General features: G+C 41.6%; 1 protein-coding gene across 9 annotated transcripts in view; it reads left to right on the top strand.

Annotated features, from left to right (window-relative positions):
- The first annotated feature begins 6455 nt into the window (after positions 1–6455).
- Positions 6456–27626, top strand: part of LOC125642121 (integrator complex subunit 6-like) — a 53484-nt gene continuing 32313 nt past the window's right edge. For 3 of the 9 annotated variants that reach the window (XR_007358303.2, XR_007358302.2, XM_048862902.2), the window contains exons 1-2: positions 6471–6735; positions 6814–6891. Coding sequence is in view for 4 of the 9 variants with exons in the window: in XM_048862902.2 (XP_048718859.1) it covers positions 6625–6735; positions 6814–6891 (189 nt within the window). In the remaining 5 variants the exon portion in view is untranslated. Of the gene's footprint in view, positions 6736–6809; positions 6892–7995; positions 8127–27626 lie in introns of those variants that run through there. The other 6 variants (XM_048862906.2, XR_012670043.1, XM_048862905.2 and 3 more) reach the window with 6 other exon arrangements.

Genomic DNA, 27626 nt, shown 5'->3' with positions numbered 1-27626 from the left:
CCTAACTCTGTGGAATGCAGGAAACTTAGGTCAAATCTATTCTCAAACATATGGATCTCTATTTGGGCAATGTTAATCCATATTTTCCTCTGGTCTCTAGTAGCTCTCCAGGGACTGTGCTGTCATTAGCAGAGTGGTTACAGCTGCATATTGCCCATTCCCCTTGCTAATTTGCCAGATCCTCTTAACTTCAGCCCCGCATCAGCTGGACATGCACCTGACATCACACCACACGACATAAATGGCTTCCAGTATGCCTGGGACAGGAAGAGGGGATAATGCTGTGTGCACTCTGATCCCCCTACTCCTGTACTTATGACCGTTTTAGGCTTCATTTTCACTAGTGTGTGGAAGGGATGATAGCCAATATGAAAATCCCAGTCTTTCTTTGAATTATTTATATTGAATTATTTATACTTGTTATATATTGCTTCCATTATTTATAGATAAATATGACAGTTACCAACTGTAGGCATCAAATTTATGAACTGCCTATAAATCAGTGTGAAATGTGCTGAATTCAGGATATATTTAAACCTGTAGTATAATCTCCATCATAATTCAGTGCTGAAAATTAATTTACTTGAGCTTCTGAGAACAAACTCAGCAGTGTATGCATAACTCCCATGGAAGTCTATGGGACACTTGCATGTGAAAAGTCTTCAGGATCAAGTTAATATGGGATTTATCTCCAGCCTTCAGTTACTGCTATGTAAGGTGATCCAGAATCTATTGGAGTCAATGGAAAGACTCCCATTGACTGTAATGGGCTTTGGATCAGGCCCTGAGTTCTTAACCACTGTACAGATTGTGGGTGAGGCAAAGATATGAAGCATGTAACGGAGAGTGAAAATCTTTAAAAGGATAAGTGTATTTCCAAATTAGCAGCAGAACAATAACTGTGTGGAGGTCTATAATGTAATTACAAAGCCAGTAAAAATGAGTGCAGTCAGCATGACTGGGGTCACAGTCCAGCAACACACAGCAAAAATAAGGGCTTGATTTTTAATAGGATCTGTGGAATACACTGGCATAACGTGTCATGTCCCCTTCAACTGTCTGGTCTACAAGTGGCTAACTGCCTACTACTGCTACTAGATAATAGGAGATAGCACTTTTCATCAGTCAGTCTCAAAGCACTTTACAAAGGAGGCCAGTATCCATTATCTCCATTATGCAGATAGGGAAACTGAAGCCCAGAGAAGTGAAGTGACTTGCCCAAGATCATTCAGCAAGCCAGTGGCAGAGCTGGAACTATAACCCAGGTCCCCTGAGTCACAGTCCAGTGCTCTATCCACACAAAAACACTATTAAAATTTCAAATGGCAAGGCTCTGTGATTTTAATGCTATAGGCTCTGGGGTCAAGTCCTGCTGATAGCACATGCAAGAAGATGATTAGACATGCGCACAATTTATGCAAGGTCCCATTGTGCTTAGTGCTGTTCATGCAGAGTTCATGTCCCAGAGAGCTGATAGTTTAAATACGCAAAACAGACAAAGAATGAGAAAATATTTTCCCCATTTTGCAGATGGGGGAACAGAAGCACAGAGAAATTAAGTGACTTCCCCAAGTCACACAGGAAATCTGTGGCAGACCCAAGAATTGAATGTTGATGTGCTGAGACACAGTTTAGTGTCATAAAAGAGCATCCTTCCTCTTTGGTTTGCTTAACATCACCAGTAGCTTCCTTGCAGGCTTTAAACATTCCAGAATCTGCTCCTGCCATGTTGGTTCCCCTGGTTGCTGGAACTGAGGAAAGAGGTACTAGCTAAATTTTTTCTTGCTCCTCAAATTGGATAAGCTTGTTCAGCCACAAACAAATGTTTTAGTTCACTTCCTGTAAATATATTTCATCCTCCTAGAGAGGAAATAGAGTGGGAGGCAGGTCTAGTATGAAAATAGTACTGGGAGCGAGACACTTCTGAATTCTAATTCTGGCACTGACACCAGTGCCTTGAGCAAGTCATTTAGCCTTTCTGTTGGTTTCCCCATCCACATAAAAGGAATAATACCTACCCCAGGGAGGCATTGTGAGGATTAATTAATATTTTTACAGTGATTTAAAGATTAAAAGTTCTACATAAATGATCTAAGTGTTAATTATTTAGGGCTGCTGGATCAAACAAGTGGTCAGGGTGGCTGGATTGCAAGGCCAAGATTGGGAGCATAGAACGTGGACTGAAGGATTTACCTGTCCAGGAACTGGCAGCAAAAGGAGATTTAAATTAGAATATTTCTTCCTGAGTGATCCATCAAATGCTTTTCAAACTCTAACTGCTCATCAGGTGCCAAAGTTGGGTTCCTTTAATGCTCAAGGGTGCATGGCTAGTGCCTTTCAGATCTTTTGATCTTGTTGGTGTTGCTGTCAGATAGAAACTAGCTGAGAACAAAGTATCCTATGAAGCAATACAAAGGTCAAGAAGCAAAGGTTGTTAGAGCTAAAATCTTGTTAGATGTGAAGTTAGGTCAGGACAGGGAATAGAAAAATAACAGCTTGTCTGCATGGTAAAATGGATCAGATTAAAGCACACTAAATTATTCCGGAATAAAGTGATTTTTATTCTGGAATAGAGTATCCACATACTGCTGTTGTCTCTGTGCACATTAGCAACCATGGCGTCCATTATTTTCAACCATTATCAAAGTCACATCAATCTAAACTAAAATAAGTCTTGCATTTTGCCCCGAGTATTGCTAGACTTCAGAGAGCTCTGGTGGACTCCAGCTGGAACAAATTCCAAAAGCCATAGCTCTCATCTGAGAGCGCATTGCCTGCCACCATTTCTGGAAATATCAACCTCAGAAACTGAAAGCAAGATACTTCTGTCTCGACCTTTAACTGCTGTGATGAGGAAGGGTGGGAAAGGACTCTGAGATAACTGGGTTCCTGTCCACTCCAAGTCAAAGGAATCATGGGAGAGTTATGTGTTTGTAGTATCTTTTAGCCTCTTACATGGCCTAATGGATCATTGCAGGTACAGAACCTTTGACCACTAGGTTGTTAGTTTGAATTGCTCCAGCTCATCTGTGATCAAAGATTACCATCTGTTCTGATCTGATCGCTATTCATTGGTGTGAGCAATTACTATAGGGTCACAGACAAGTTCTTGGTGGATGAATGTGTACATCGCAGTTGGTGTTAGCTGACATCTTCTAGAGAAGGACTGAATCAAGACTGAAGTGCCCTTTTCATACCTAGAATTTGTCCTTGTAGGGTCAAGGCTGAGACATGTTAGCAGGGAACTGTGGGAAAGTATGCACTACTTGTGTTGTACCTTGCCTGGATAATTTGGGATTCAAATTCTAATTCTATCAATCTGGCTCCATTCATGTGCACTAAATTTGCTTTAAAATATTTCACCCCCTTCAGTGTTTTCATCATAATTGCTAAAATTCAGAAGCCCTAATGACAGATGTACTTCTATTGCACAGATGTGACTATTGGGTCAGGCTCTTGAAAATGGAGCAGCCAAGTCACACGTTTGAATATAACTTTGTTTTTTTGTTTTCATCATACAAGCTTTTTAAATGGTTCTCTCCCTTTATAGTCCATGACTGTTAAATAATTTGCTAAATTATGTGTAAAATATAAATACAGAAATTAAGCTAGTTATTAAAAAGGTATGGGGGGACTTTTATAAAATCAGTATAGAGACAGGAATAACATTTACCAGTTTTAGGTTCAAAATGTAGATCTTGTGTGTGTGAAGGGATGAAGAGAGTATTTACAATACCTAGCAGGCCAAATTCATCCCTGAATTCAATGGAGTTACACCGGAGATGATTCTGATCAGTAGGAGTAGAAGTATATTCATGAACAATTTTTGTCTTTACTTTCAATTAAAAACGTTTTGGAAGGGATTTTAACTCCCCTCTCCCATGCTGTCAGTGTTGGTGAAAGGGAACATTATTGATCAAATACATCAGAAAAGTCAACTGAAATGGACTAGAAACAGAGAAACTGACTGATCTATTTTAATTGTTCAGGCTGCATAATGTGCAAATAGGTTTCAGAGTAGCAGCCGTGTTAGTCTGTATTCGCAAAAAGAAAAGGAGTACTAGTGGCACCTTAGAGACTAACCAATTAATCTGAGCATAAGCTTTCGTTAGCTCACGAAAGCTTATGCTCAGATAAATTGGTTAGTCTCTAAGGTGCCACTAGTACTCCTTTTTTTAATGTGCAAATAGTAAGGGGACGTATATTGTGACATTAATATTTATCTCTAAAAATTGTTTCCATTCAGTGGAAAGTGTTATTAATAACTGAATTATCTCTTTAAAAGGCGATTGTTGACAGTACCTCTTTGCAAAAAAATACTAAACACTTACTAGTGGGCAAAGTACTACGTAGCTTCTTTGGCTTCGTTGTGGAAGCTATGCATGCTAGTTAGCACTACACTGGTAGTAGGTATATGGCAGCACCAGGGTTTGAACTACTGATAAGTTCAAATCAGGGGACTGCATGCACAGGGGTCCACCTGTGCAGAGCTTATTGCAGAATTGAGGCCTCAGTAGCATTTTTCCCTTTCTTTGATCCAGAGCATTTCATCCTTTCTCCTGCAGATGGAGGTTTTTTCCTTCCTTTTAATTGCATCTCCTTGCTTTTTGGTATCATTAGTTGCCACTTGCATGCATAAATTCAGTACATGCAGTAACTGTGGCAACTTTTGGTAGCCTAGATGAACATTATACTACAAATAACAAACAGTAACAAATGGAAGGGGTAAGGGATTCAGGACTCTTTAAAGTTTTTAGAGTCCAGAAATCCAGTGGCCCTGAAATCCAGTGCTTAGTTCAACTGCTGTGGTCATGTTAATGGGCCAGCACACAGTTAATGACCTTAATTTGGAGCCAGGGTCTGGCTTCTTTACTACACCAACAGAAGAGAGTGATTGAAACCAAGATGAATTCTAGCAGGGCAGAAGGGTTCACTGGGTTATTGGAAGGTTGGCATAATAGCCTTCTATAACCACTCTCATGCAATGCAGGGGTGGGCCAGAGCATTCTGCATCCTTGCTCTTCTGGACTCTCTGGTGGCTTGACAGGGAGAAGTTTGTAGGTAGCATAAGTAACACCAGCAGCCAGGTCCAGAATCAGAGATGTGTAAAGGTTGCTTAAAGACCCTCAGCTCAGAATTGGGGCCAGAGTTTGTATATTGTCTTTTGAGATGACACTCTGACTCCATATATTATTTCTATTTTCTTACAAGTAAATTGAACAATTTTCCAAATTAACGATAATTTCCTTTATCTTGGAGGACTTTAAATGGAATTAAGTTTTTAATTGTAAGAGGCTGGGAAGTTGTCTTTTTCTTTGAAGGTGCTGTTAATGTGTTCTTGTAAAGTGCTCTGTGCAGTTCTATCCAATATCTAGTCATCCCAGCAGCAGTAGATCTAAAGTTGAGAGGTGATTTTGCCTCTATAGGGCATTGGTGAGATCAATACTGGAACACTGTTCAGTTCTGGTGTCTGTTTTTAAAAGGATGTTCTAAAGTTGGAGAAGGTACAGAAAGTGTCACAAAAATGATTTGAGGGCTAGAGAAAATGCCTTAGAGTGAGAGCCTTAAAGAGCTTGATCTGTTTAGTTTATCGAAAAGAAGATTGACAAGTCACTAGATTAGAGTCTCTTAAGTACCTTCACAGGGAGAAAATACCAGATATTAAGGGCTCTTTACTCTAGCAGAGAAAGACACATAACAAGAAGCAGTATCTGAAAGCTGAAGCCAGACATCCAAATTAGATATCATATTTTTAACATTCAGGATAATTAACCATTGGGACAAACTATTAAGGGAAGCGATAGATTCTCCATCTCTTGCCGTCTTCCTCTGAAGACTCATGCCTTTCTGGAAGGCATGCTTTAGGCAACCACGAGTTATGCTCCAGCGAACACACAAGTTATTGGGATCTGGCGAAATGTAATGGCCTGGGCTCTGCCTGTCAGGCTAGGTGATCTAAGGGTCCTTTCTGGCCTTAAGCGCCGCGAATCTAAACTGCTGCTGGGAATGCACGTAATTCTGCCACCACGGGAAATGCTGGAAGCAGCCTGCGCCGAGAGAGCCCGTGTGTGAGACCAGACTCAGCGTGGGGGCCTGGGCAAGGAACTGGCTTTGCCAGCGACGGCAGGTAGGACTCCTACTGCCTGTGGCTGGCCCCGGGCAGGCGCCAGGAGAGGCGCGCCTTGGCCTGGGAGTCCGGCATGGCCCACGGCGCAGCTCCCCGGTTTGCGGCCGCTCGCCGGGGCAACGCGGGGCCGGATCGGCAGGGACGTTCCCAGCGCAGCCCGCGCGCCCGCCCGCCCGCGCGCCGGCTACGGCCCTTTCCTCCGCCCGGCCCGGCGCCGCCCCCCGCAGCCAAGCCCGCCCCTGCCAGGGAGGGGGGGCCCTCGCCCCCGCAGCTCCCCCTGCTCATGAATATGCAAACGACGGTATAATGGCCAGCCAATGGCGTGCGGGCTGGTCACATGGTGCCGCCGGAGGCTGAGGGGAGAGAAGTTGGGTCTCAGTGAAGCCAGGCAGCTCAGGCGGCGGCCACGGGCTGCGAGCGCTCGGGCTGCAGGCGGCGGGGGAGGCTGAGCCGCTCCCCCCGCGGGGCGCCCGGCCGGCCGGGGCGCTGCCGGGACCATGCCGATCCTCCTCTTCCTCATAGACACGTCGGCCTCCATGAACCAGCGGGCGCACCTGGGCACCAGCTACCTGGACATCGCCAAGGGCGCCGTGGAGCTCTTCATGAAGGTGAGTGCGGGCCGGGCGGGCCGCCTGCCCCGCGCCCCGCGCCCGCCCGTTAACGCCGCCTCTCTGCTCTCTCCGCAGCTGCGGGCCCGGGACCCGGCCAGCCGCGGGGACAGGTACATGCTGGTCACCTTCGACGAGCCGCCCTACTGCATCAAGGTAACGCCCGCCCCCGCGCGCCCGGCCCGGGGGGCGCAGCCGCCGGCGGCGGCAGCAGCCCGTGAAGATGGCGGACATTTTGCTTTTGTATGGAGGAGCGAGGCTGGCGGAGGGCGCTGCTGAGATGGAGGAGGGGGAGGAGCGTGATTCGCCACCCCGGCGTGGGGCGGGGCCGGGCCGCTGCGCCGCGCCGCGCGGCTCCGCCCCTGCCGCGCCGCCGCCCAGCGCCGCTCCTCGGCCCGACCCCTCGCCAGCCCGGCTGGACCCCGGGGCGGTGGGGGTCTCGCCCCTGAGGACCGGTCCCAGGGGGTCCCGCCCCGCCCTCTCTCGCCGGGGAGGCCGGGGCGGGGCGGGGCGGGTCTCGTCAGTCCTTCCCCCCTCATGCGCCGGGGCCCTGTGGACCAGGACAGTGTGGTTCTTGTCTGTCCCTCCTCCTCCTCCTCCTGGGACCCTATAGACGGGGACACCTGGACCCCGCCTCTGCACCAGGATCCCGTGGAACAGGACCGTGTAGGTCCTTTTCCACACACACAGCCCGATAGACCAGGACAGTGTCTCCCGCCTCCCCATCTCCGTGGTGCCACTGCTCCTCCCTAAGCACTGGGACCCCAGAGACCAGGCTAGTATGGGTCATGGTCCCCCTTGCCCCAGGCGCTGGGATCTAGGGCAGTGAGAGTTCTCTCACTACACCTTGGCTGCTGCTACACAAGGATAGGAGGAAGGGGCTTCTGAAGCTTTTTCTCCTCTCCTCTCCCCCATGATCCCTATCCCCTTCCTTTACTGCCCCCGCTTTCCCCTCCTTTAGCGGAGTTTGCTTCTGCCTCCAGTTCTGCTGCTGTTGCTAGGGAAGCCTAGACGGGAGTGTGCATCTCTACCCCATTGCTGTGCTTCGTGCACAAGGATTAGGGCAAAAGACTTCCTTTCCCCCCCCCCACTCTCTGCAGCAGCAGGAATGTATGTATTGGAGCAGCATCCTGGAAGCAATCCGTTTCCCTGTACACATGCTGCTTATATTGCAGCACAAAGATTGAGGTAACTGACTATCTCTTCCCCACACTTGCTGCTGCCTTTCTATGCCTCACCTTGGTGTGTCTCCCTCATTAGTGACTGAAGCAACAGACTGGGCCTGTCTCTTCCTCCTCCTCCCACACCTACTGCTAAAGGTGCAGCTCAGGAATTGAAGAGAGATAATGTGGTGCTGCATTGCCATGTGCTGTGACTTACAGCTGTTTAACGTGGGTGTAAAACATTACCATTCTGATTTGATAGTGTTACTCTGCACAGGTGTTTGTGATTACACACGGAAGTGCTGAATTTGACCCAGTGTGTGTGTGTCTTTCTCTTCCCCCATTTTTGCTGTTTCTCAGGATTGAGGCAGGTAGTCCATGGCTGCTGCACCTCAAGAACATGTCAAAAAAATAGGCCACCTTAGTGATATTTCTGTCTGCTTCTCAGACCATGACTTCCAAGCAGCTGAGATGTCCACATGAATGTAATTTTAAATGTCTCATTAAAGCACACCACAAAACTCTTCAGTGTTAGAGAGGTTTTGAAAACTCCTAAAATGGATCCATTGAATGGCTCTGGGCATAGGTATTCCATTAGCGTTCTTTTCTGTTTTAACATGTCAGTAATTACCATTAGTTACCATCTGATTGGCATTAGCCCAGCATAAAGTAGGCAGATGTCCACATAACAAACGCCACCATTGTTGGCAGTCCCAGCAGAGAAGCTAAGAATGGATGGTCTCTGCAGGTGATGGCCAAAGCATGTAGGTGGGACGTGGGTGTGCTTGTGTTGATGCCGTGTGCGTTGCAGTGTTTCTGTGGAAAGAGAAATTTATTTCTGGGGCCATGAATCTTCCGCCTTTAACCAGCACTAAATTCACACACTTGAAATGCAGTCTGCTCTCTGAAATGCTGATAACACTTTCATAGGTCAGCATTTATTTTGTGTTTACTACTCCACACCTATCCTCCCCCCTCTCAAAAGAGGTCATTTTGTTGTCTCTGCATTCATGAAGATCTATCTTGAGCTCTGGGTTAAAAACTCCTAATTTCTGGCAAAGAAATGTTAGCTGGCATTCTAATCTGACAACACTGGAAGGTTTTCTGCAGCACGGTTTGAAATATATTTCCCTCCTGTTCTCCACTCAGGACTAAATACAGCGAGCCTAGTCTTTGTCATGGCAGTCTTAGCTGTGAGAACACGCTTTCCTGTTTTTGTTATATTGCACACAACATGATGTAAGGAAAACATTTATGGTTTTCCAGTGTCAATGCATCTACTTGTAACTCTGTGTAATAGGAATACTATATAGGCTATTATCACATGCCATGCAAGTCTCACTAAAGAAAATTCCTATGTTTGGAGTATTGTACCAATGAGTAGTGCTTTTCTACATACTACTAATGTTGGTACATAGCAATTGAAATACATGGGAACTGATGTGTTTTGTCCATAGTGTTGTGTGGCACACAGTGCATCATTTAAAACAAAAATAACATGAATTGGGTACTTCATGTGAACAATAGTTACTTTCTGAAGCTTGGTAAGATATTCCTTTTCTTCTCTCTTAAGAATAAGCAGGCTTAGCCTGCAAATATTTTTTCATAATTCAGTAGTTTGCATATCATCAAAAGCATATGGAACATGATTGTATCCTGTATTGTAAATATGAAATAGTATTTAAATGGAAAATATCTAAGGACTTAGATCAAGTCTGTTTTCCTCTATCTCTAGTTCAAAAGTAGCCAAGCAGATTTGTATGTGTTACAAAATAAAAACTTTGCAAAGGAAATACTAATATCAAACGACAACAATAATGGTGGATATGCCAAGACCTTTTTTCTGGGTTGGGGAAGGAGAAAGTAACATTAAGAATGAAAATGTAAGATTACAAAATATATTCCAATATCTGTGCAGCAGCAGCTAATTTCCCTTGTCAACTGCTTTGCTCTCTTGTTTGTATCATTTATTGAGAGGGAATCACAATCTTGTTTCATGGGTAACTTTAGGAAATACGCTGGACCCTCGCTAGAATGCGGGATTTGGGATCCATGCCCAGTACAGTGTTAACATGAGGACCGCATTAAAATGATATGCAATTAAAGTAATTAAATTTGGGATCCATGGCTGTGACCGCATTATATGCGAATTCGTGCTATATAGATGTGCATTCTAGCGAGGGTCCGGTGTAGTTTTTTAGCCCTTGCCATCAAGCGTTCCTTTGGTTGCAGGGGGGGCTGTGACTTCAGTGTAACTTATAGCCCTATAATTATTTTACTTTAAATCCACTGCCTTACTTGACCACTGCTAACGGAGGGTGCCCTATATAAAACAATGCTGTCACGGTCTATAATGTTTATACTAGCGAAGGCTTGCTGGTAGGCAGAAGAGGTCACCTGCTGAAATCAGTGGAACTTACTCTCTTTTCCATACCCCATGTGTTGTACGGAAAGCAATGCATAGTAAAGATGATTAAATATGATCTAAAATCTGTAGGGTTAAATAAAGACCAACATACTACATTTTTTTAATCAATTTTTTTTGGTATCTAGAGATGCATAAAACTGCACCTAAAATATCTTTTGTCAATGGACTTTGTGTAGAACCCACTGGAGTCTATGGAAAAACGCCCCTGACTTGGGCTTTGGATCAGGTCCTTTGTTAGGTTTTCTCTTGGTAGATGGCAAGTTTATTTATTTTGAGGACGATCTAGGAAGCTTTATTTTTAGTACTTCAAAAATTACAACTTTTTTTTAAGAAAAGCACTAATTTCCAGATTAAAAAACTTTAATGAGATGTTAAATGAGTTTGCTGATATGCTACTAGACAGAGGCTGGTAGCTATGCAGAGACAATAGTGCAAGTTACTTTGATTCTGATTTACTGTGTCATGTCCAGGAGTTGCTTACACTTAATTTGAGGTATTGCAGGAATCTCTCACTCCTGTCACACTCTTAATTCCCGTTTGAGAGAATGGCATGTTTGTTTTTGGTTCCTACTTGTAGATCTCCCCACTGTCTTAAGCAGGCACAACTGATTGAAGCTGTCATTTTAATCAGTTTTGCTTGGCTGTTACTGATCTGACGATGCTATGTGGAGCACCAAAAATTTCTTCTGGAAGGGGATGAGGAGAGAAATTTCCTCCTGCATCCCCAGCAACTGTTACTCTTGCCATTTTCCCTGATGGCATAGAAAACCGAGCTGAATATTGGTGTAAAGATAAGCATATATGGCTACAGATGTAGGTTCTGCGGGATGCTGAGATCTCCAAGTTATTCAGTCTTGCAATCCCTGGGCATATGTATAGACTTGTTTTGTTTCCTTTTTTAGGAAGACTGGTCACCTCTTAATTTATTTGCTGCTTTTTCACTAATAATATAAAATCTCATTTTGTCAATCACCTATTCTACAGTTTGTGAAACAGTCCCAAATTACTTTTGCGGCCTGTGCTCTGGGTAACTATTCAATCTCATGATGAAGTACTAATACAGTCTTATCCAGACTAACTGGTTTCATGAACTCTCTTATACACTTGTGACTGATATGATTTCAGTGGGGCAGGTGACAGTGAGATGGCCTTCCCTTGGTTCTTGGCGGTGTTCTATATGGCATTTTTCCCAGAAATGGTGATTTTTGTTTTAGGTCATGAGACCTTGTTTTAACATGAACTGCTCCATAAATGATCTGCTCACAAATCCGAGTATTGGAACTATTTACAATTAATTTATTTCAGGGACTAGGATTAGGAGTTCTGTATTCCTGTTTGTATGGTCACATAGTGTATTGCCTTCAGTTGGTGATCCAATGGGTTGGGCCCGTAGTTGGTTTCCTGAGACCTAGTGCAGTAATATGTAAATGTGATTCTGGAGCTGTTGCTAAACTAACTCAGAGTTCTAACTACAGTACATATTAATGAAGTTTACTGCCCCACAAAACTCTTCTACACAATGTATTCAATTAACATTTCTGTATCAACGCCTACTGTATAAACACATGAAATATGGGGGAGTTATGGAAGAAAGTGCCAAAATTTGTAGGAGAAACAGAGAAATGGGGGTCAAAGTGAGAATTTTTGGGAAGGCATGGGAACATACAGAAAATTGGATAAATAGTGGGGAAAGATCTGTGAAGCGCCCTGTAGGTATCTGCATGGAGCGTGAATCTGATGTACTAAAAAATGGGGATCTCTATGTGTTGGTAGTTGAAGGGTAGGGAACAGAATGAGAGGGAAGGAAGATTACTTCAACTGTGTTTTGAATGAACTAGATGAGGAATTGTGGGTCTTGGAGTCAAGAAAAGAGTAGTGTGCAATAGTCATGACTAGAGATCGGTGCATAGACAAGAATTTGAGCCATCTTGATAGACAGAAAAGGAAGGATCTTGGAAATGTATAGGAAGAATTGACAAGACTTGCTAGCCCAGAGCTCTAACTAGCGCCTGTTGCTCCTCTTCCTCTCCTGCTCTGACTGCAGGCCTTGTAACCTTTAGATGATCTCTCCAGTCTTGGAGGATGGTGACTTCTATGACTAGACTTTTTGGGTCTCTCACTGGTAACCTCTTCTGACTTTCTGAAACCATTATGTGAGGGTCTGTAACCTTTGTCAAGGTTGGCTGCGTTTGTTGGCTGAAGGTGGTAGAAATTTCTGGAAGGCTCCTATGTAAGTGTCCACTTAAGGGTACTGAAATAATACCTAGCAGCTCGGTTACTTTTTAGGGAAGCTGGTGAGGCTTGGGATTAGTTTCTCTATTGTCAGTAGTCTGTATTTTGATATGAAGTATGTATACTTAATGATGTTAAACAAATCAGATTTTCTCTTTGTTCATCATGAAATGGTTGCTGCGTGAAGGCAGTGGGCACTACCATGACCTACGTGGCTCTCTGTGACGGAGAGTAACTGAGTGTACTCTGGTGCAGGCAGAGATCTGGGGTCTCTTTGTATAACTTTGGAGGTAGAGAATTCAGAGTCATTGGGTCAGAGAACTTGCTCTGCCTCTGTTATGAAAACTGTTAGGTCTTGAGGTGGACAGTAGTAAGAAAGCTGTTCCAGATGGCAGGTGCTGCATTTTATAAAGGCTCTCATGTTGGCAATGGCCAACTCATGGAGAGTCGAAAGAGGCTTGTGCAGAGGGCAACAGAGACAATCCATTTGGATAGGCTGTAGCAAATCCATAGGCTTTTAATCTGAGGTAACTTGAACAGTATCTTGCACTGAATGGGGTTGTGTGAGGCTGGAAGTGAAATAGTTATGCTTTTCTGTGTATGTAAGAAATCTGGCAGAAGCATTCTGCTCACGTGGGCACCTGGAGCTCTGATTTAGAGCCATGGAGAAAGAAATTCCAGTAGTCTAAAGTAAGAGGAGATGAAGGATGGTGATTTCGGCAGAGTGGAAGTTGAGGCAGTGGTGTAAATGGGCAGTATTGTGGAGGTGCTTTTAGGCAGGACACCAGTCACAAGGTATTGGAGGAGGAGAGTTCTGGGTCAAAGATGACGCTGAAGCGAGGGTGAGTTGAAGAAATGGAGTTCTGAGCTGGGGGTGAGAAGAAGAGGAATTTCTATTCCTCTTGGGCAAGAGGAACATTTTTCTCTTCACTTGTAGCTGAAGTAACGTGAGATGTCTTCAAAATTATCTAGTCAAGAGGCAAGTCAGATTGGTGGGCAGAAGGAATCACTTAAATATTAATACATTTTAAGTATTTGTTATAAGGTCGTATAAAAGGGACAGTGTAGAGACATGATTTCTGATTTGTTCCATTTTGCCAAAAGTTGCCTTGTGCACACTACTTAAAAGCTGTAAAAAAATTATCTTCCATCATGTGTAGTCTTCAGCCAACCCCCCAAAAACAAGTCCTAAGTTGAGTGAAGAATCTTGTTCTAACCGATTTAATGTAGCTTCCATTACCCTGGTATTCTTTTACATAGTCTTTTTTCCCCCCTTGAGTGGTGACTTTGAGCATGAACAAATAAATTACAGTAGGTAGTTTAAAACTAACAAATGTTCTTATTCTGTTTGTTCTCTTAAATTCATTTGCTTAACAGAAGTAATTGAGTTTGAAGGGAGATTGGGGCAAATCCCTAATGACTGTTACCCCCTGAGAACAAAACAGGTTTGGAATCCACTTACTGTTGCTTGCTTGGGAATAATTGTCTATTAGCTGTAATAATTCCCCCACAGTTAGCTGTTCTGTCTCCAAGTGTAATCAGTATTTTTTTTGGTAGCTTGATTCAGTAGTCCTAAAGAAAGGTGACCAGAGGACACACTACGTGATTCTATTTTTAGTTGGACAATTTTTGGATTTAGCAAGTAAGATTAAAGCAAAATAAAATGGTGGATATTTTTGCTGGGCGCGAGGCAGACTTCTGCATGCGGAGGCCCCCAGTGGATGCATTTTAAAATGTAAAACTGAGTACTAATTTCACTTGAACTTCGGGGGGGCGAATTATGAAATTTGTCCTCTAGTGGAAATACCATGGCATACTGGTAGCTTTCAGTTCAAAGGGATACTACTTGATTGATTTGATTGATTATTTAAATTTCATTTTTTTGGTAGAGCACTCTTTTAAAAAGTGTATACCTCTTGTTGGATAGGCCTACGATCAATAGCAAACATGCTCAGGCTCTTCTCCCTCCCTAGTCTCGATGCACATTCCTTCCTGCTATCTCCACTTTCGACTGTGGTTTCTAGTAAACTTCCTCTTGTAGAACCTGGGAAAGGGGGTGCAAATGTCAGCAATGGCAAATTAGTGATACACAGTGCTGACAAATGCACAAAAAAACTGAAAAAGCAGAGGATTTTTTTTCTTTAGTTTACAGTAAGGGTAAGAGTTGTTTCTAGCAATATTTTTAGACCACTTTCAGATGGAAGTATGAGTTGTTGTTTTTTAATTGATGGAGCTCTCTAAATTCCAGTTTATTCAGAAAAAATATGAAGAAGCACTGCGTTCTGATAAGGAATTGAATTCTAAATGGAGAAAGCAGTGTAGAAATGACACTGGTTCCTTCATGTAGTTATGTCCTCTGTATCCAGTCAGCTGTCAAAACTCTTATTATTCATCTAACTGGAGACCAGTTAGATAGCTTGTTTTCACTGGCTGCTTATAACCAATGAAAAGGAGAGGCAGTGTGGATTGCCACACTGATCTTATGTAAAGCATCTAAGCAGCTCTGTGTCTACTGGAATTTGCAAATTAAGGCCCTGATCCTGCATATGCTTACTTGAGACACTGATGGTATAAAATGATAGGATTCCTTGGAAAAGTTAAATTGACGCTAACCCCTACCACTAATAGCCACTATGGCTATTTATTTTTTGTCTTTTTACTTGGCTCCCTATTTTATCTTGGACAGCTCTATAGACACATCCGATGGCTTTAAGGGCTTACTAGATAAAAGCAGAAATGTTTACACTAAGAGGCTTAACTAATTTCAAATGCTAAAGTCACTTTTTATAACAAGTTTAAATTGTAAAATCATAATACATATTTCTACCTAAGACTGCCTGCAAATAAGTGGAAAAGCTTCTCTGTAGTGAGTAGGGAGTTGTCTCCACGTTTCTTTGCCAAATGCTCTTTGTTTCTTGTGTACTACATGCTGTTTTTTCATCAAAATACCAAGGCAGAATCCACAAGAATTACTAAATTATGATCTAGGCTTCTTAGCGTGGCTTTATAATCTATATAAAAATGTACATAATAATTAGATTGTAAACTCCTTGGGGCAGGAACTCTCTTTTTAAACTATATGATGTACCATTCTGTTGATTTCTAAATTGTGAATGTGTGTATTTATTAGCTTTTGCAATAATGAATACTATAAGATTGTAAATACTCTTCCTTTATTCTTAATTGCTTATAATGTGTTCATTCTCATTTGGGGTTTTGAAAATGTTTCTCCCTTAGGAGAATAGTCGACTTACTTTAAATCCAAGGGTACAAAAATGATATTTTGAACTTACTGTAACAAGAATACACAGAATTTAAGGCTGCCTGTGTTTGCATAATATGAAAATACCATTAATGTGAAAAGCTGCTTCTCTGATAAACTTCAGTTTCATGACTTGCATGGATCTGTATTCCTGGGTAAAAGTAGTGCATATCTAGTGACTTAATTGTCTGGAATATTCTGGTTTCAGCTTTAACTATGGAGCCATAATACATACACAAAAATGGGTATTCAGTTGTAAGAGTCTGATTTACAGATTAGTTAGAGGGAGCTCCACTATCCAAAGATTCATTGTCTTCATGCAATACTTAGGGCCCTACCAAATTCGCAGTCCATTTTGGTCAGTTTCATGGTCATAGGATTTTAAAAATCGTAAATTTCATGATTTCAGCTATTTAAATCTGAAATTTCATGGTGTTGTAATTGTAGGGGTCCAGACCCAAAAAGAAGTTGGTGGGGGTGGGGGTTGCAAGGTTATGATAAGGGGGATTGCGGTACTGTTATTCTTCTGCGCTGCTGCAGGTGGTGGTGTTGTCGTCTTCAGAGCTGGGCAGCTGGAGAGTGGCGACTGTGTGCTGGATGCCCAACTTTGAAGGCAGAGCCGCCATCAGCAGCAGTGCAGAACTAAGGATGGCCTGGCATGGCATGGCATGGTATTGCCACCCTTACTTCTGCGCTGCTGCTGGCGGGGCGCTGCCTTCAGTGACAGATGCCCAGCCAACAGCCACCACTCGCTGGCTGCCCAGCTCTGAGGGCAGCACAGAAGTAAAATAATCTTGCAATGACACCCCCGACACCCCCCGCCCCATTCCCTTTTGGGTCAGGACCTCCAGTGTTTCTCAGATTGGATTTCCCCCCATGAAATCTGTATAGTATAGGGTAAAAGCACACAAAAGACCAGATTTCATTGGGGGAGACCAGATTTCACCATTCTTGATGTGTTTTTTTCATGGCTATTAATTTGGTAGGGCCCTAGCAATACTGTACAACTTGACCAACTTCTTGAGTAACTTGCATTAGGAAAACAAGGGGGGGGGGGGAGGAAGGAATACCACCATTGTAAACCAACTTTATTTTAACTTACACTTAAAACTAACCATTTGATTACTAATGTGGACTGTGGGTTTAGGAACTTGCTACTGTTCTTTCTCCCCGCCCCCTAATTTCTCTCTTATTAATGTGTTCTCTGTGGTGGATATATCACAATATTTGACTAGAGTACAGCTATTTCCAGAATCTATAACATCACCGTATAGCGTTATGTATAGAGCAACTGTTAACACTACCACTTAACTGTATGCCAACTGTCACCTTAATACATAATCTCTGTTATTGTTACACTGAAAACCTTGAGTAGACTTTAAATACTTAAAACTACACTCTATCAAATTCAGTTTTCATGGATTCCACTTAATATTTGCTGGAGACTCTAAACATAAAGATGAAAAGGATCATATGAGGAGCTGTTCTAAACACAAGCAACGAGTCAAGCTAGGGACAAGGTTTTAGTGAAGCGCTTGGTTCGTGTCTAGAATATGCATTTTAAGTGGTGTCCTTGTAATCACATTCTGTGTTCAATTTAGAATCTGTAACTGCCCTGATACTTGTATTGATCGATCCATTTCTCCCTAATTCCCTGTAGAGATTGAGGTACTTACATTTTCTGTGTAATGCATGGCTATTAAGAAGATATGTCTCTGGGATCAGTTGTTTTAGTTTGAATTTCAAACTGACATCTACATTTTTCTTTCAACTACTGATTTTTTTAAATTTGTTTTTGAACTGGCCACAAAACAAGGTATGAAAATGTTGTACATTGATGTTCAGCTAAAAAAATACTGACCAGAGAGTATTGAGGTAGGCGCATTCTTATTCTGTTGCCTTGTGCTTCTCTGCTTTTAAGGCTGTTATAGGCTGAGCTCTCTAATGTGAACTTTTTACAAGAAGTGATATTAACAATTCTATTCATGTATAGGGTGTAAGCAGATATCTTCCTTATGCTTGCTGTTAAAGATAAAAGGACTTGAAGTTAATTTTAGTGCTATTAAGCTTCAAACAAAACCATAGTGTGTGTTTTTTAAAAAATTGTGTTGGCTAATGTTAGATTTTTAGTATAAGCAAAGGCCTACAGTTTAGCAATATTATTGTTAGTTGTCAGTGGAACTGACCAACATTTATCTCGGTATTATAGTGAGGTAGTAGCACCTGTGTAGTTAAGGTGAGACTCTTACTGTTTAACAGCTGACTTCTCTAAGTGCTGTGAAGTCCACATGCTTGCTTGGATTAACCTGACAATTTCTGTGCTTCATGAGGACCCGGAGTAGGTTAGTGGTCCATATTTGAGCAAGCGGTTCCTGAGATACAGCCATCTCTTCCCCCAAACCCCCAAAATCTTCAAAATCATTTCTTATAACATGTTTTTGCACAGGGGTAAAGTTAATGGTGCAAGTTGGGGTCATTTGGGCAAGAGATTCTCAGTTATGGTCTGTCACATTATGAACAGCTTTTAATTTTCAAAATTCTGTAAAGTCCATGTGCATAGGGAGATTATTTAGAAAATTGGTTTTCCATAATGGGCTGAGGTGGACTTTGAAAGAGAAGGGGAGGAGAATACCTACTGAGTTCACACATCTGCAGTCTTATGCTATAGAGCGTTGTGCAAAGCACCTTCCCCTACACCAGACCCTGAAGTGGAGTATGGGGCTCTGCTCCATTTCCTCTTGATGCCTCCAGCTGGTAGATATGCTTCTTGCAGCCCATCAGTTACCACCTACCTTCCTTCGTCCCTCCAGTCCTGCTTGAGGAATGGAGAGGCCAGGAGAAGCGTAGAGCTGCATCCTGAGTGGCAATGAGGAGGTGGTCCCAGGAAGTTTCCTGGTGTGTCTCAATCATGTCACCCTCACTGCCCCCACTTCCTCAAAAAAAGAAAAAGGGGGGGGGGGAATTCACTTCCCAAAAACTCGGTGCACTTGACATTCTGGAAGTGTACAAAGCACTTTTGGTTAACCTTGACTTAGAGTTAAAGATTTTGGTCTGTGAATGTTATTTGCACTGTTGGGGGTGTACTTTACTTATCAAAGTTTATAATCCAGAAGTACCTACTATTTCTAAATGATGGTGTCCCTATAATCCATCTTCATAAATTACTACATGAAACACATAGCTGATTTAAATACAGAATTAAAGTAGATATTGTAAAATCTCATACTACTTCAAAACCATACTGATATGGCCACTTGTTTACTGAGTGCAACTAATTCTGGATAGTTTTGTGTTCCTTGTCTAAATACTGATATATTTTGAAATGGTGGGTTATGATGACCTCTTTGTGTTTATATCTTTTCATTTACTTAAGCATATGTGGTAGCCTTGATGTTGATGCAGCAAAAAAAATGGGGCTTTTGATCATAGCCATCTAAATGTCTAAAATATTGCAGATTAAACTCTGGATATCAGTTATTTAAAAATACAGATATTAAATGGGTAACGAGCTGTCTTGCTGACAGTTTGCTCTTTGATGGTATTGATTATTTTACTTGCCTCAGAGCTACATTTGAATATAATATTTTTATACATACATATATTATAAAAAACTAACAAAAAAAATCCCCTGGGCAGTCATATGGTATCTCTGTTCTGCTTTCCTTGGTGCAGACAGCATTGTTCTACTCTGAATGCCTGCAGTTTACATTAAGCTGTGATTCAAACTTGCATTTTACAGTTTGATTTGATGATCAGAAGCTTTTTACTAGCAGATTTATGGGCCTCAGTCAGTACTTTTTGAGGATTAACTTTAATGCAGGGAAACACAAATGTTTAGATGAATTAGGGTTTGGCTACTCAACTTGTATTTCAGTATTGCGTAAGAGGTCACTTTTACAAATAGATTAACGCATCCTGGGAACCACAGGCCAGTCAGCCTCACCTCAGTCCCTGGAAAAATCATGGAGCAGGTCCTCAAGGAATCAATTCTGAAGCACTTAGAGGAGAGGAAAGTGATCAGGAACAGTCAGCATGGATTCACCAAGGGCAAGTCATGCCTGACTAATCTAAATGCCTTCTGTGACGAGATAACTGGTTCTGTGGATGAAGAAAAAGCAGTGGACGTGGTGTTCCTTGACTTTAGCAAAGCTTTTGACACGGTCTCCCACAGTATTCTTGCCAGCAAGTTAAAGAAGTATGGGCTGGTTGAATGGACTATAAGGCAGATAGAAAGCTGGCTAGATTGTCGGGCTCAACGGGTAGTGATCAATGGCTCCATGTCTAGTTGGCAGCCGGTATCAAGTGGAGTGCCCCAAGGGTCGGTCCTGGGGCCAGTTTTGTTCAATATCTTCATAAATGATCTGGAGGATGGTGTGGATTGCACCCTCAGCAAATTTGCAGATGACACTAAACTGGGAGAGGTAGAAACACTGGAAGGTAGGGATAGGATACAGAGGGACCTAGACAAATTGGAGGATTGGGCCAAAAAAAATCTGATGAGGTTCAACAAGGCCAAGTGCAGAGTCCTGCACTTAGGACGGAAGAATCCAATGCACCGCTACAGACTAGGGACCAAATGGCTCAGCTGCAGTTCTGCAGAAAAGGACCTAGGGGTTACAGTGGACGAGAAGCTGGATATGAGTCAACAGTGTGCCGTTGTTGCCAAGAAGGCTAATGGCATTTTGGGATGTATAAGTAGGGGCATTGCCAGCAGATCGAGGGATGTGATCGTTCCCCTCTATTCGACATTGGTGAGGCCTCATCTGGAGTACTGTGTCCAATTTTGGGCCCCACACTACAAGAAGGATGTGGAAAAATTGGAAAACATCCAGCGGAGGGCAACAAAAATGATTAGGGGACTGGAACACATGAATTATGAGGAGAGGCTGAGGGAACTGGGATTGTTTAGTCTGCGGAAGAGAAGAATGAGGGGGGGTTTGATAGCTGCTTTCAGCTACCTGAAAGGGGGTTCCAAAGAGGATGGCTCTAGACTGTTCTCAGTGGTAGCAGATGACAGAACGAGGAGTAATGGTCTCAAGTTGCAGTGGGAGATATTTAGGTTGGATATTAGGAAAAACTTTTTCACTAGGAGGGTGGTGAAGCACTGGAATGCGTTACCTAGGGAGGTGGTGGAATCTCCTTCCTTAGACGTTTTTAAGGTCAGGCTTGACAAAGCCCTGGCTGGGATGATTTAATTGGGGGTCGGTCCTGTTTTGAACAAGGGGTTGGACTAGATGCCCTCCTGAGGTCCCTTCCAACCCTGATATTCTATGATTGAACTCCTCCTAATGGAAATTAAAATTTTACGTGTCTTGTACCTGTAGCTCAGTGCAATAGATCCCTCTGAAAAGGACCATGTGTACTGCTGTCTCTACGCACAAGAGCAGGGGTTTGGTGGCTGTAGTAGCCTGATCTGGTTGTATGTTGTGTGACTTTTGAAATGTCATGAAAAACCATAAAACAGAATTAAGAAAGAATCAGCATGAAAAAAGAGCTTATTGACAGGCTATCAGTCACAGTAATCAGTATTTATGCACTCAGTGTTAAGCACTGCTTTTGATCTTGTTCTCTTCACCTATTCAAGAAAGAATGTCTTGAAAAAGCAAAGCAAGCTTGGCCTCTTTCTTATAACCATAATTTTGTAGATGGGAAACCGAATCGGTCTTTCCTCAGACAGTGCACTTTTTTAAAAATTGAAATTATTTAAAGAGTTTCCATCTCCATTTTTGGAGGAAGGAGGGGTGGTGGTGAGGCAGTTTTCTCCACAGTGGAAAAATTCAAGCTAAGTTCTTGGGTTCTGTATCACGTGAGTCAAAGAATATAAAGATGGTATGGAAGGAGTTTGAAAATGAAGGGAGTTGCTGCTCAGAGGGAAGGAAAGGACAAGTGTCTGGGACCTCCTCTTTGGTACGATCCCTGATGTGTCGAACTGGGTGGCTGCCTCTCTTTGAGAATGCTCTCAAATTTGGATGGGTTGAAAGGGCAATGTGCTGAGAAATTTTTAAAGACCTATTCAAGTGGTTACTGCTTCTCTGGTCTGTTTTTGGAACAGAAGGAAGAAGAGATCTTGCACTTCTCAATACTAATAGAAATGTTCTCAATGAAATAGTTCCTTTCAGTTATTGAAAGCACTATAGGAATGCAACAATTATTAAATATTTTTATTAGGGCTGTTAAGCGATTAAAAAAATTAATCACACAATTAAAAAATTATTAGAATACCATTTAAATATTTTTGGATGTTTTCTACATTTTCAAATATATTGATTTCAGTTACAACACATAATACAAAGTCTACAGTGCTCACTTTATATTTATTTTTTACAAGTATTTGCACTGTGAAAAAACGGAAGAAATAATACTTTTCAATTCACCTAATACAAGTACCGCAGTGCAATCTCTTTATCATGAAAGTTGAATTTACAAATGTAGACTTGTGTTTAAAAAACAAAACAAACCTGCATTCAAAAATAAAACAATCTTAAAATTTTAGAGCCTGCAAGTCCACCCAGTCCTACTTCTTTGTCTGAGCAAATGGTTGAACAGGAAGTTTTGTTTACATTTACAGGAGATAATGCTGCCCGCTTCTTGCTTACAATGTCACCTGAAAGTGACAACAGGCGTTTTCATGGCACCATTGTAGCCGGCATCACAAGATATTTATGTGCTAGATGCGCTAAAAATTCATGTGTCCCTTCAGGCTTCAACCACCATTCCAGGGGACATGGGTCTGTGCTAATGACGGGTTCTGCTTGATAACATTCCAAAGCAGTGTGGACCGACACATGTTCATTTTCGTTATTTGAGTCAGATGCCACCAACAGAAGGTAGATTTTCTTTTTTGGTGGTATGAATTCTGTAGTTTCCGCATCGGAGTGTTGTTCTTTTAAAACTTTTGAAAGCATGCTCTACACCCCGTCCCTCTCAGATTTTAGAAGGCACTTCAGATTCTTAAACCTTGGGTCGAGTGCTGTAGCTATCTTTAGAAATCTCACATTGGTACCTTCTTTGCATTTTGTCAGATCTGCAATGAAAGTGTTCATAAAATGAATAACATGTGCTGGTCATCATCTGAGACTGCTATAACATGAAATATATGGCAGAATGCGGGTAAAACAGAGCAGGGGACATACAATTCTCCCCCAAGGAGTTCAGTCACAAATTTAATTAATACAGTGTTTCTTTTTAACAAGCGTCCTCCGCATGGAAGCATGTCCTCTGGAATGGTGGCTGAAGCATGAAGGGGCATACAAATGTTTAGCATATCTGGCACGTAGATACCTTGCCATGCTGGCTACAAAAGTGCCTTGTGAACGTCTGTTCTCACTTTCTGGTGACATATTCTCCTGTATATGCAAACAAACTTGTTTGTCTTAGCAATTGCCTGAACAAGGAGGACTGAGTGGACTTGTAGGCTTTGAAGTTTTACATTGTTTTGTTTTTGAGTGCAGTTATGTAACAACAACAAAATCTACATTTGTAAGTTGCACTTTCATGACAGAGATCGCACTTCCGTACTTGTCTGAGGTGAACTGAAAAATACTATTTCTTTTATCATTTTTTACCGTGCAAATATTTGTAATAAAAATAATATGCACTTTTATTTCAGTTACAACACAGAATACAATATATATGAAAATGTAGAAAAACATCCAAAATATTTAATACATTTCAATTAGTAGTCTATTGTTTAACAGTGCGATTAAAATCACAATTAATTTTTTTTAGTTAATCGCGTGAGTTAACTGCAATTGATCGACAGCCCTAATTTTTATTTAAATCCTCTACTGTGTTGGAATTAAAAGCAATAACATTGTGCTATTGGAAGGGAATCCAAAGCTGAAATGGACTGATTTAATTTCACTATCCCAAGTGGAATGCCTAACAAAAAACAAGACCTCACGAATGGTGAAAAGTAGAATGTTAAAACTGAAATAATTCCTGTATCTACAAGGCTGTAAGTAGCATAGGCAAACTATTTGTTTATCTTGATTTTCTAAAGCAATTTTTAGAGCAAATGACACTTCTGCAGACCTTTTTATATGTGTGTGAATACTTTGTGGAGTTTAGAGCAAATTATTTCAATCTGTGAATTTACTTCACTTTTGATGCATTAAAATTTAAACATAATGCAGTGCTTCCAGATGGTATATGATCTCCGAGAAGGAGTATAAGCATGTGTCTAGAGAGGTGCTTCTCCAAGACTGGTTTAATAATGAAGATCACTACAAGCCTGCCAATATTTTTGGGAAGCCCTTAGCCATTTCTCTTTGGCCAGGTGTATAACTTACTTAATGTGCTTAAACTGAAAAGGAGCTCTTATTATCTTTTGCTGCTTTTGAAAGTCAATTTTAAGGGTTAATTCAAAGACACTAGATCGCTATCTAAACTGTCTTGTTCTAAGGAATGGTGGGGTGGGTTTAGGTTTCAGTGTTTAGGGCTCAAAATTGCTTGTTCACCATTAGCACTGTCAGCTTGGTGAGTGCCGCTCTCCCTGGCTGTTGAGGTTTTTCAAATGCTGGCCTGTCTGAAGCACACAGGCAGAGTAAGAAAAATGACAGGATGTTTGGCACCCCAAAATTAAATTGCCTGCTAACTTGAAGGAGATCTTTATGTAGTGTCAAAGAACTGATTTTTTTTAGAAATAAGCTCTAGATTGAGAGAGCAGGACTGGATCCTCTAAGCAATCCAGTGGAAGGTAGAATATACAATGTAGTTTTATCTTGACCTAAAACTTAAGTTAGTCTAGACTAGCCCAAAGAGATGAGAAAGGACAAACACTGGATCACAGAATTGCATGATAAAACTACACTGTATGTTTTACCTTCCACTGGATTGCTTAGAGGATCCAGTCCTGCTCCGGGGTGTGAAAAAGAGATGTAGTTGAACATGCAAGGTTATCTTTCTTTAAAGCTAAATGTATATGCTGTTTTATGTGTTTAAATTCCAGTTACCATCCTTTAATGCAGCTTGACACAAATCATGAGCAAAAAGTTAGTACTCTACTAAAAAAGCATGTCATTCACGATTTTCTAACCTACTAAAATGTAAAATTAACAAGAATCTGAAAGTATTGAGTTACATAATTGTTTAAATAAATGTATATAGTTACAGTGTACTCTGCTAGGTAGCAAAAAGATGTACCAAATCTAGTGTAAAGGCTCTATTTAGTTATAAATCGACATGTTTTAATGGTTATATCAACCAATGAAAGTGCACCTTTCGTTAGAAAATAACTGAAGTGTACAAATGGTGGGAAAATTGATTAAAATCAGTTATTTAAATCAGGTTCCTCCACCTTGTGATTTAAATCGCTTTGATTAAATCAATCCATCCTGCTCTGTACATATCTAAAATCCAGGGACTCTGTCTGCTTATTATTCTCTTGCATTTTGATACTCTCATGAGGATGATGCTTTTTGTCCAAACTTAAAGTGAACAACTAGGAAAACCTACTGTTTTTTTTAATTCAAACATTTGTTTTGAAGATTCCCCCAGGCCTCTCAACTGAATCCTACACCAGTTACCTTAATTTTCCCAGCTATTAAAACTATTTATTTAAACTTAACTGACTCTTTAATTTCTTATCTTTCCTGTACTGCTTAGTTCTGCTACTTTATTTTTATTCACTTAGCTGGTGGACCCTCTCTCTTCCCTTGGCAGGTCTCTCCAGCTTTTGTCTGGAAGGAGACAGGATAGTTGTGAAGTGCTACCAGATGTCTTTGAGTGAAGAATTGTATTTCACAAGACAAGCTTCAGAATTCCAGAGGATGATATTTGAAAGTTCTATTTAGTGCCACAGAGGGCTGATTGACATCCCTTTTGCCCAATCATGGCTTGGGGCAGCAGGTGTGTGATTCTCACAAATGCCCAGTAAAGCAAGTACAGTATAAGTATTAGACCTTCATATTCACCAGAAGGTCATCCCATTAAAATTCAATTCTGTTCAGTTTTTCCTCTAAATTTTAAAGTAATGGTAAATTAACACTTCAGTTTATATGCCAAGATGTACTCTACTCAGTGTTAAATTCTGTGCATAAAGATGATCCAGTAGGAATTGGGTACTTGAAGACCTGAAAAAACTGAAGTCTCACAACTGGAATTATGTATAAGGAATCAAAAATATAACTGTTCTAGGGCTTTGACTTTATTCTTGTCTATTTGCATACATGGCCTCTTTAACTCTCCTTGTTTCAGTGCGTGCATCTCCAACTCCCCTTCATTTTTATAGTATTCCTACCTGCAGATGAAAATAACTATTCCCTCACAGTAGCATTTTCCAAGGCAGCAATTTATAATCCTAACCACTTTTGAAAGGCTGCTGCTGACACGAGCTCAGAAATGATTACTCTGAATAATTCTGCAGGATACTTTTAACAGTGTATTGAGGGGGAGGAGGAGCAAGAACACAGAAATCCTCAATCCCAGGTCCAGTTTCAACTCCTGGAGTACTCTGAATACCACTGTCATTTTTCAGTGTTACATTCTTAGGTCAGAGTCACCAAGAGAACCATATTACAGAAGTGATCTTTGTACTATTCACTTGGATATTTTTTTAATGTCCTCCAAGCAAGCCTTGCACTAATTGAGAGAAAATGCAACTTTCGCTTCGACAGGCATTTATTTAAACAAGGTGTGGAGTTAGGGAAATCCTGTATTCCCTGCACTCACATGGAATAGCCCTATAGAATCGTTCATTACAAAAAAGAAATATACAAGACATTCTGTTAATATACTGGAGGAAATCCAGGTATGCTCTCAAGATCATTCAAAAGTTATGACATGAAAGAATTATGCTTCCATAAGCGTGTATTCTGTCACGTTCCCAATCCATATGTTAAAGGAGATCAGGAACCATGTATAACACCATTCTTCAGAGAACACATCTTGAGCTGGGCCTGGGACCTGATTTACAACCAAGAAATTTAACTCATTTGGCAGGCGTTCCTACCAAATGACGTTTAGCAGTTGTACTGAAGAGTTAGGAGGATTCGGAGGTCCTTTGTAATTGTTCAGTTAAGTCAAAAGAATTGGAGCTGGCCCAAAAATCCCCACTGCCAAGATTCAGGGTGAAAGAACTTGTTTAGAGGCAACAAAATGAGGGATTTTGAAAGGTGGAGATTCTTCTAGCTGGTTATTAGACTATCTTGAAATATCTGTGGGGCAGATCTTGGAATGCAGGAGGGCTGTCTGCATTGCTGAGGTTGGGAACCTGTACCCAGTCCATACTCTCCCTCCACTTCTGGGGCACTGATACTAAGGAGTTCAGACTAGGTCTGAAAGCTCTTAGCCTTGGTCTTTCTCTGAGCTTTTTGCTGTCCTACCCCTCAAAAAACAAACTTAGTTTGAAGAGATTAGAGAATATGCATACACCCTGCCCTTACTCATAGGGCTTCTAATCTAGCACTTTAAAGCACACAAGCAGGTGTCCTGCCATTGGAGATTTCTGTTTCAGAGAACAGAAGGTGGGGTAATAGCATCTGTTGGGGAGTTGCCTGGCACTTTAAGATCATTTGCAACACTTATCTTGCATCAGAACAGAAACACCTTTGGGAGGCCCTGAAGTCTGGAAATGAGTCTGTCTTCAGCTTCAGAGGATGAAATCTTCAGTTGCAGTTGGCTCTGTACCAAAAACTGCTTCTTTCAAAAGCTCTGGCTGCTTTTTTAAGACACTCCACAATCTACAAGTTTGTCAATGCATCTGTACAATAATAGACCACTGAACATGTAATTTGGAGGGTGGCTGGGTAGAGTTGAGGGGCAGGGAAGTTTGTTACCAAAACCACTGATGCAAGTTTGTTTTCGG

Source organism: Caretta caretta, chromosome 9, assembly GCF_965140235.1.
Source record: "Caretta caretta isolate rCarCar2 chromosome 9, rCarCar1.hap1, whole genome shotgun sequence".
NCBI classification, from domain to species: Eukaryota; Metazoa; Chordata; order Testudines; family Cheloniidae; genus Caretta; species Caretta caretta.
Note: the sequence above shows the minus strand (reverse complement) of the source record. Positions and strands in the feature narration are given on the sequence as shown.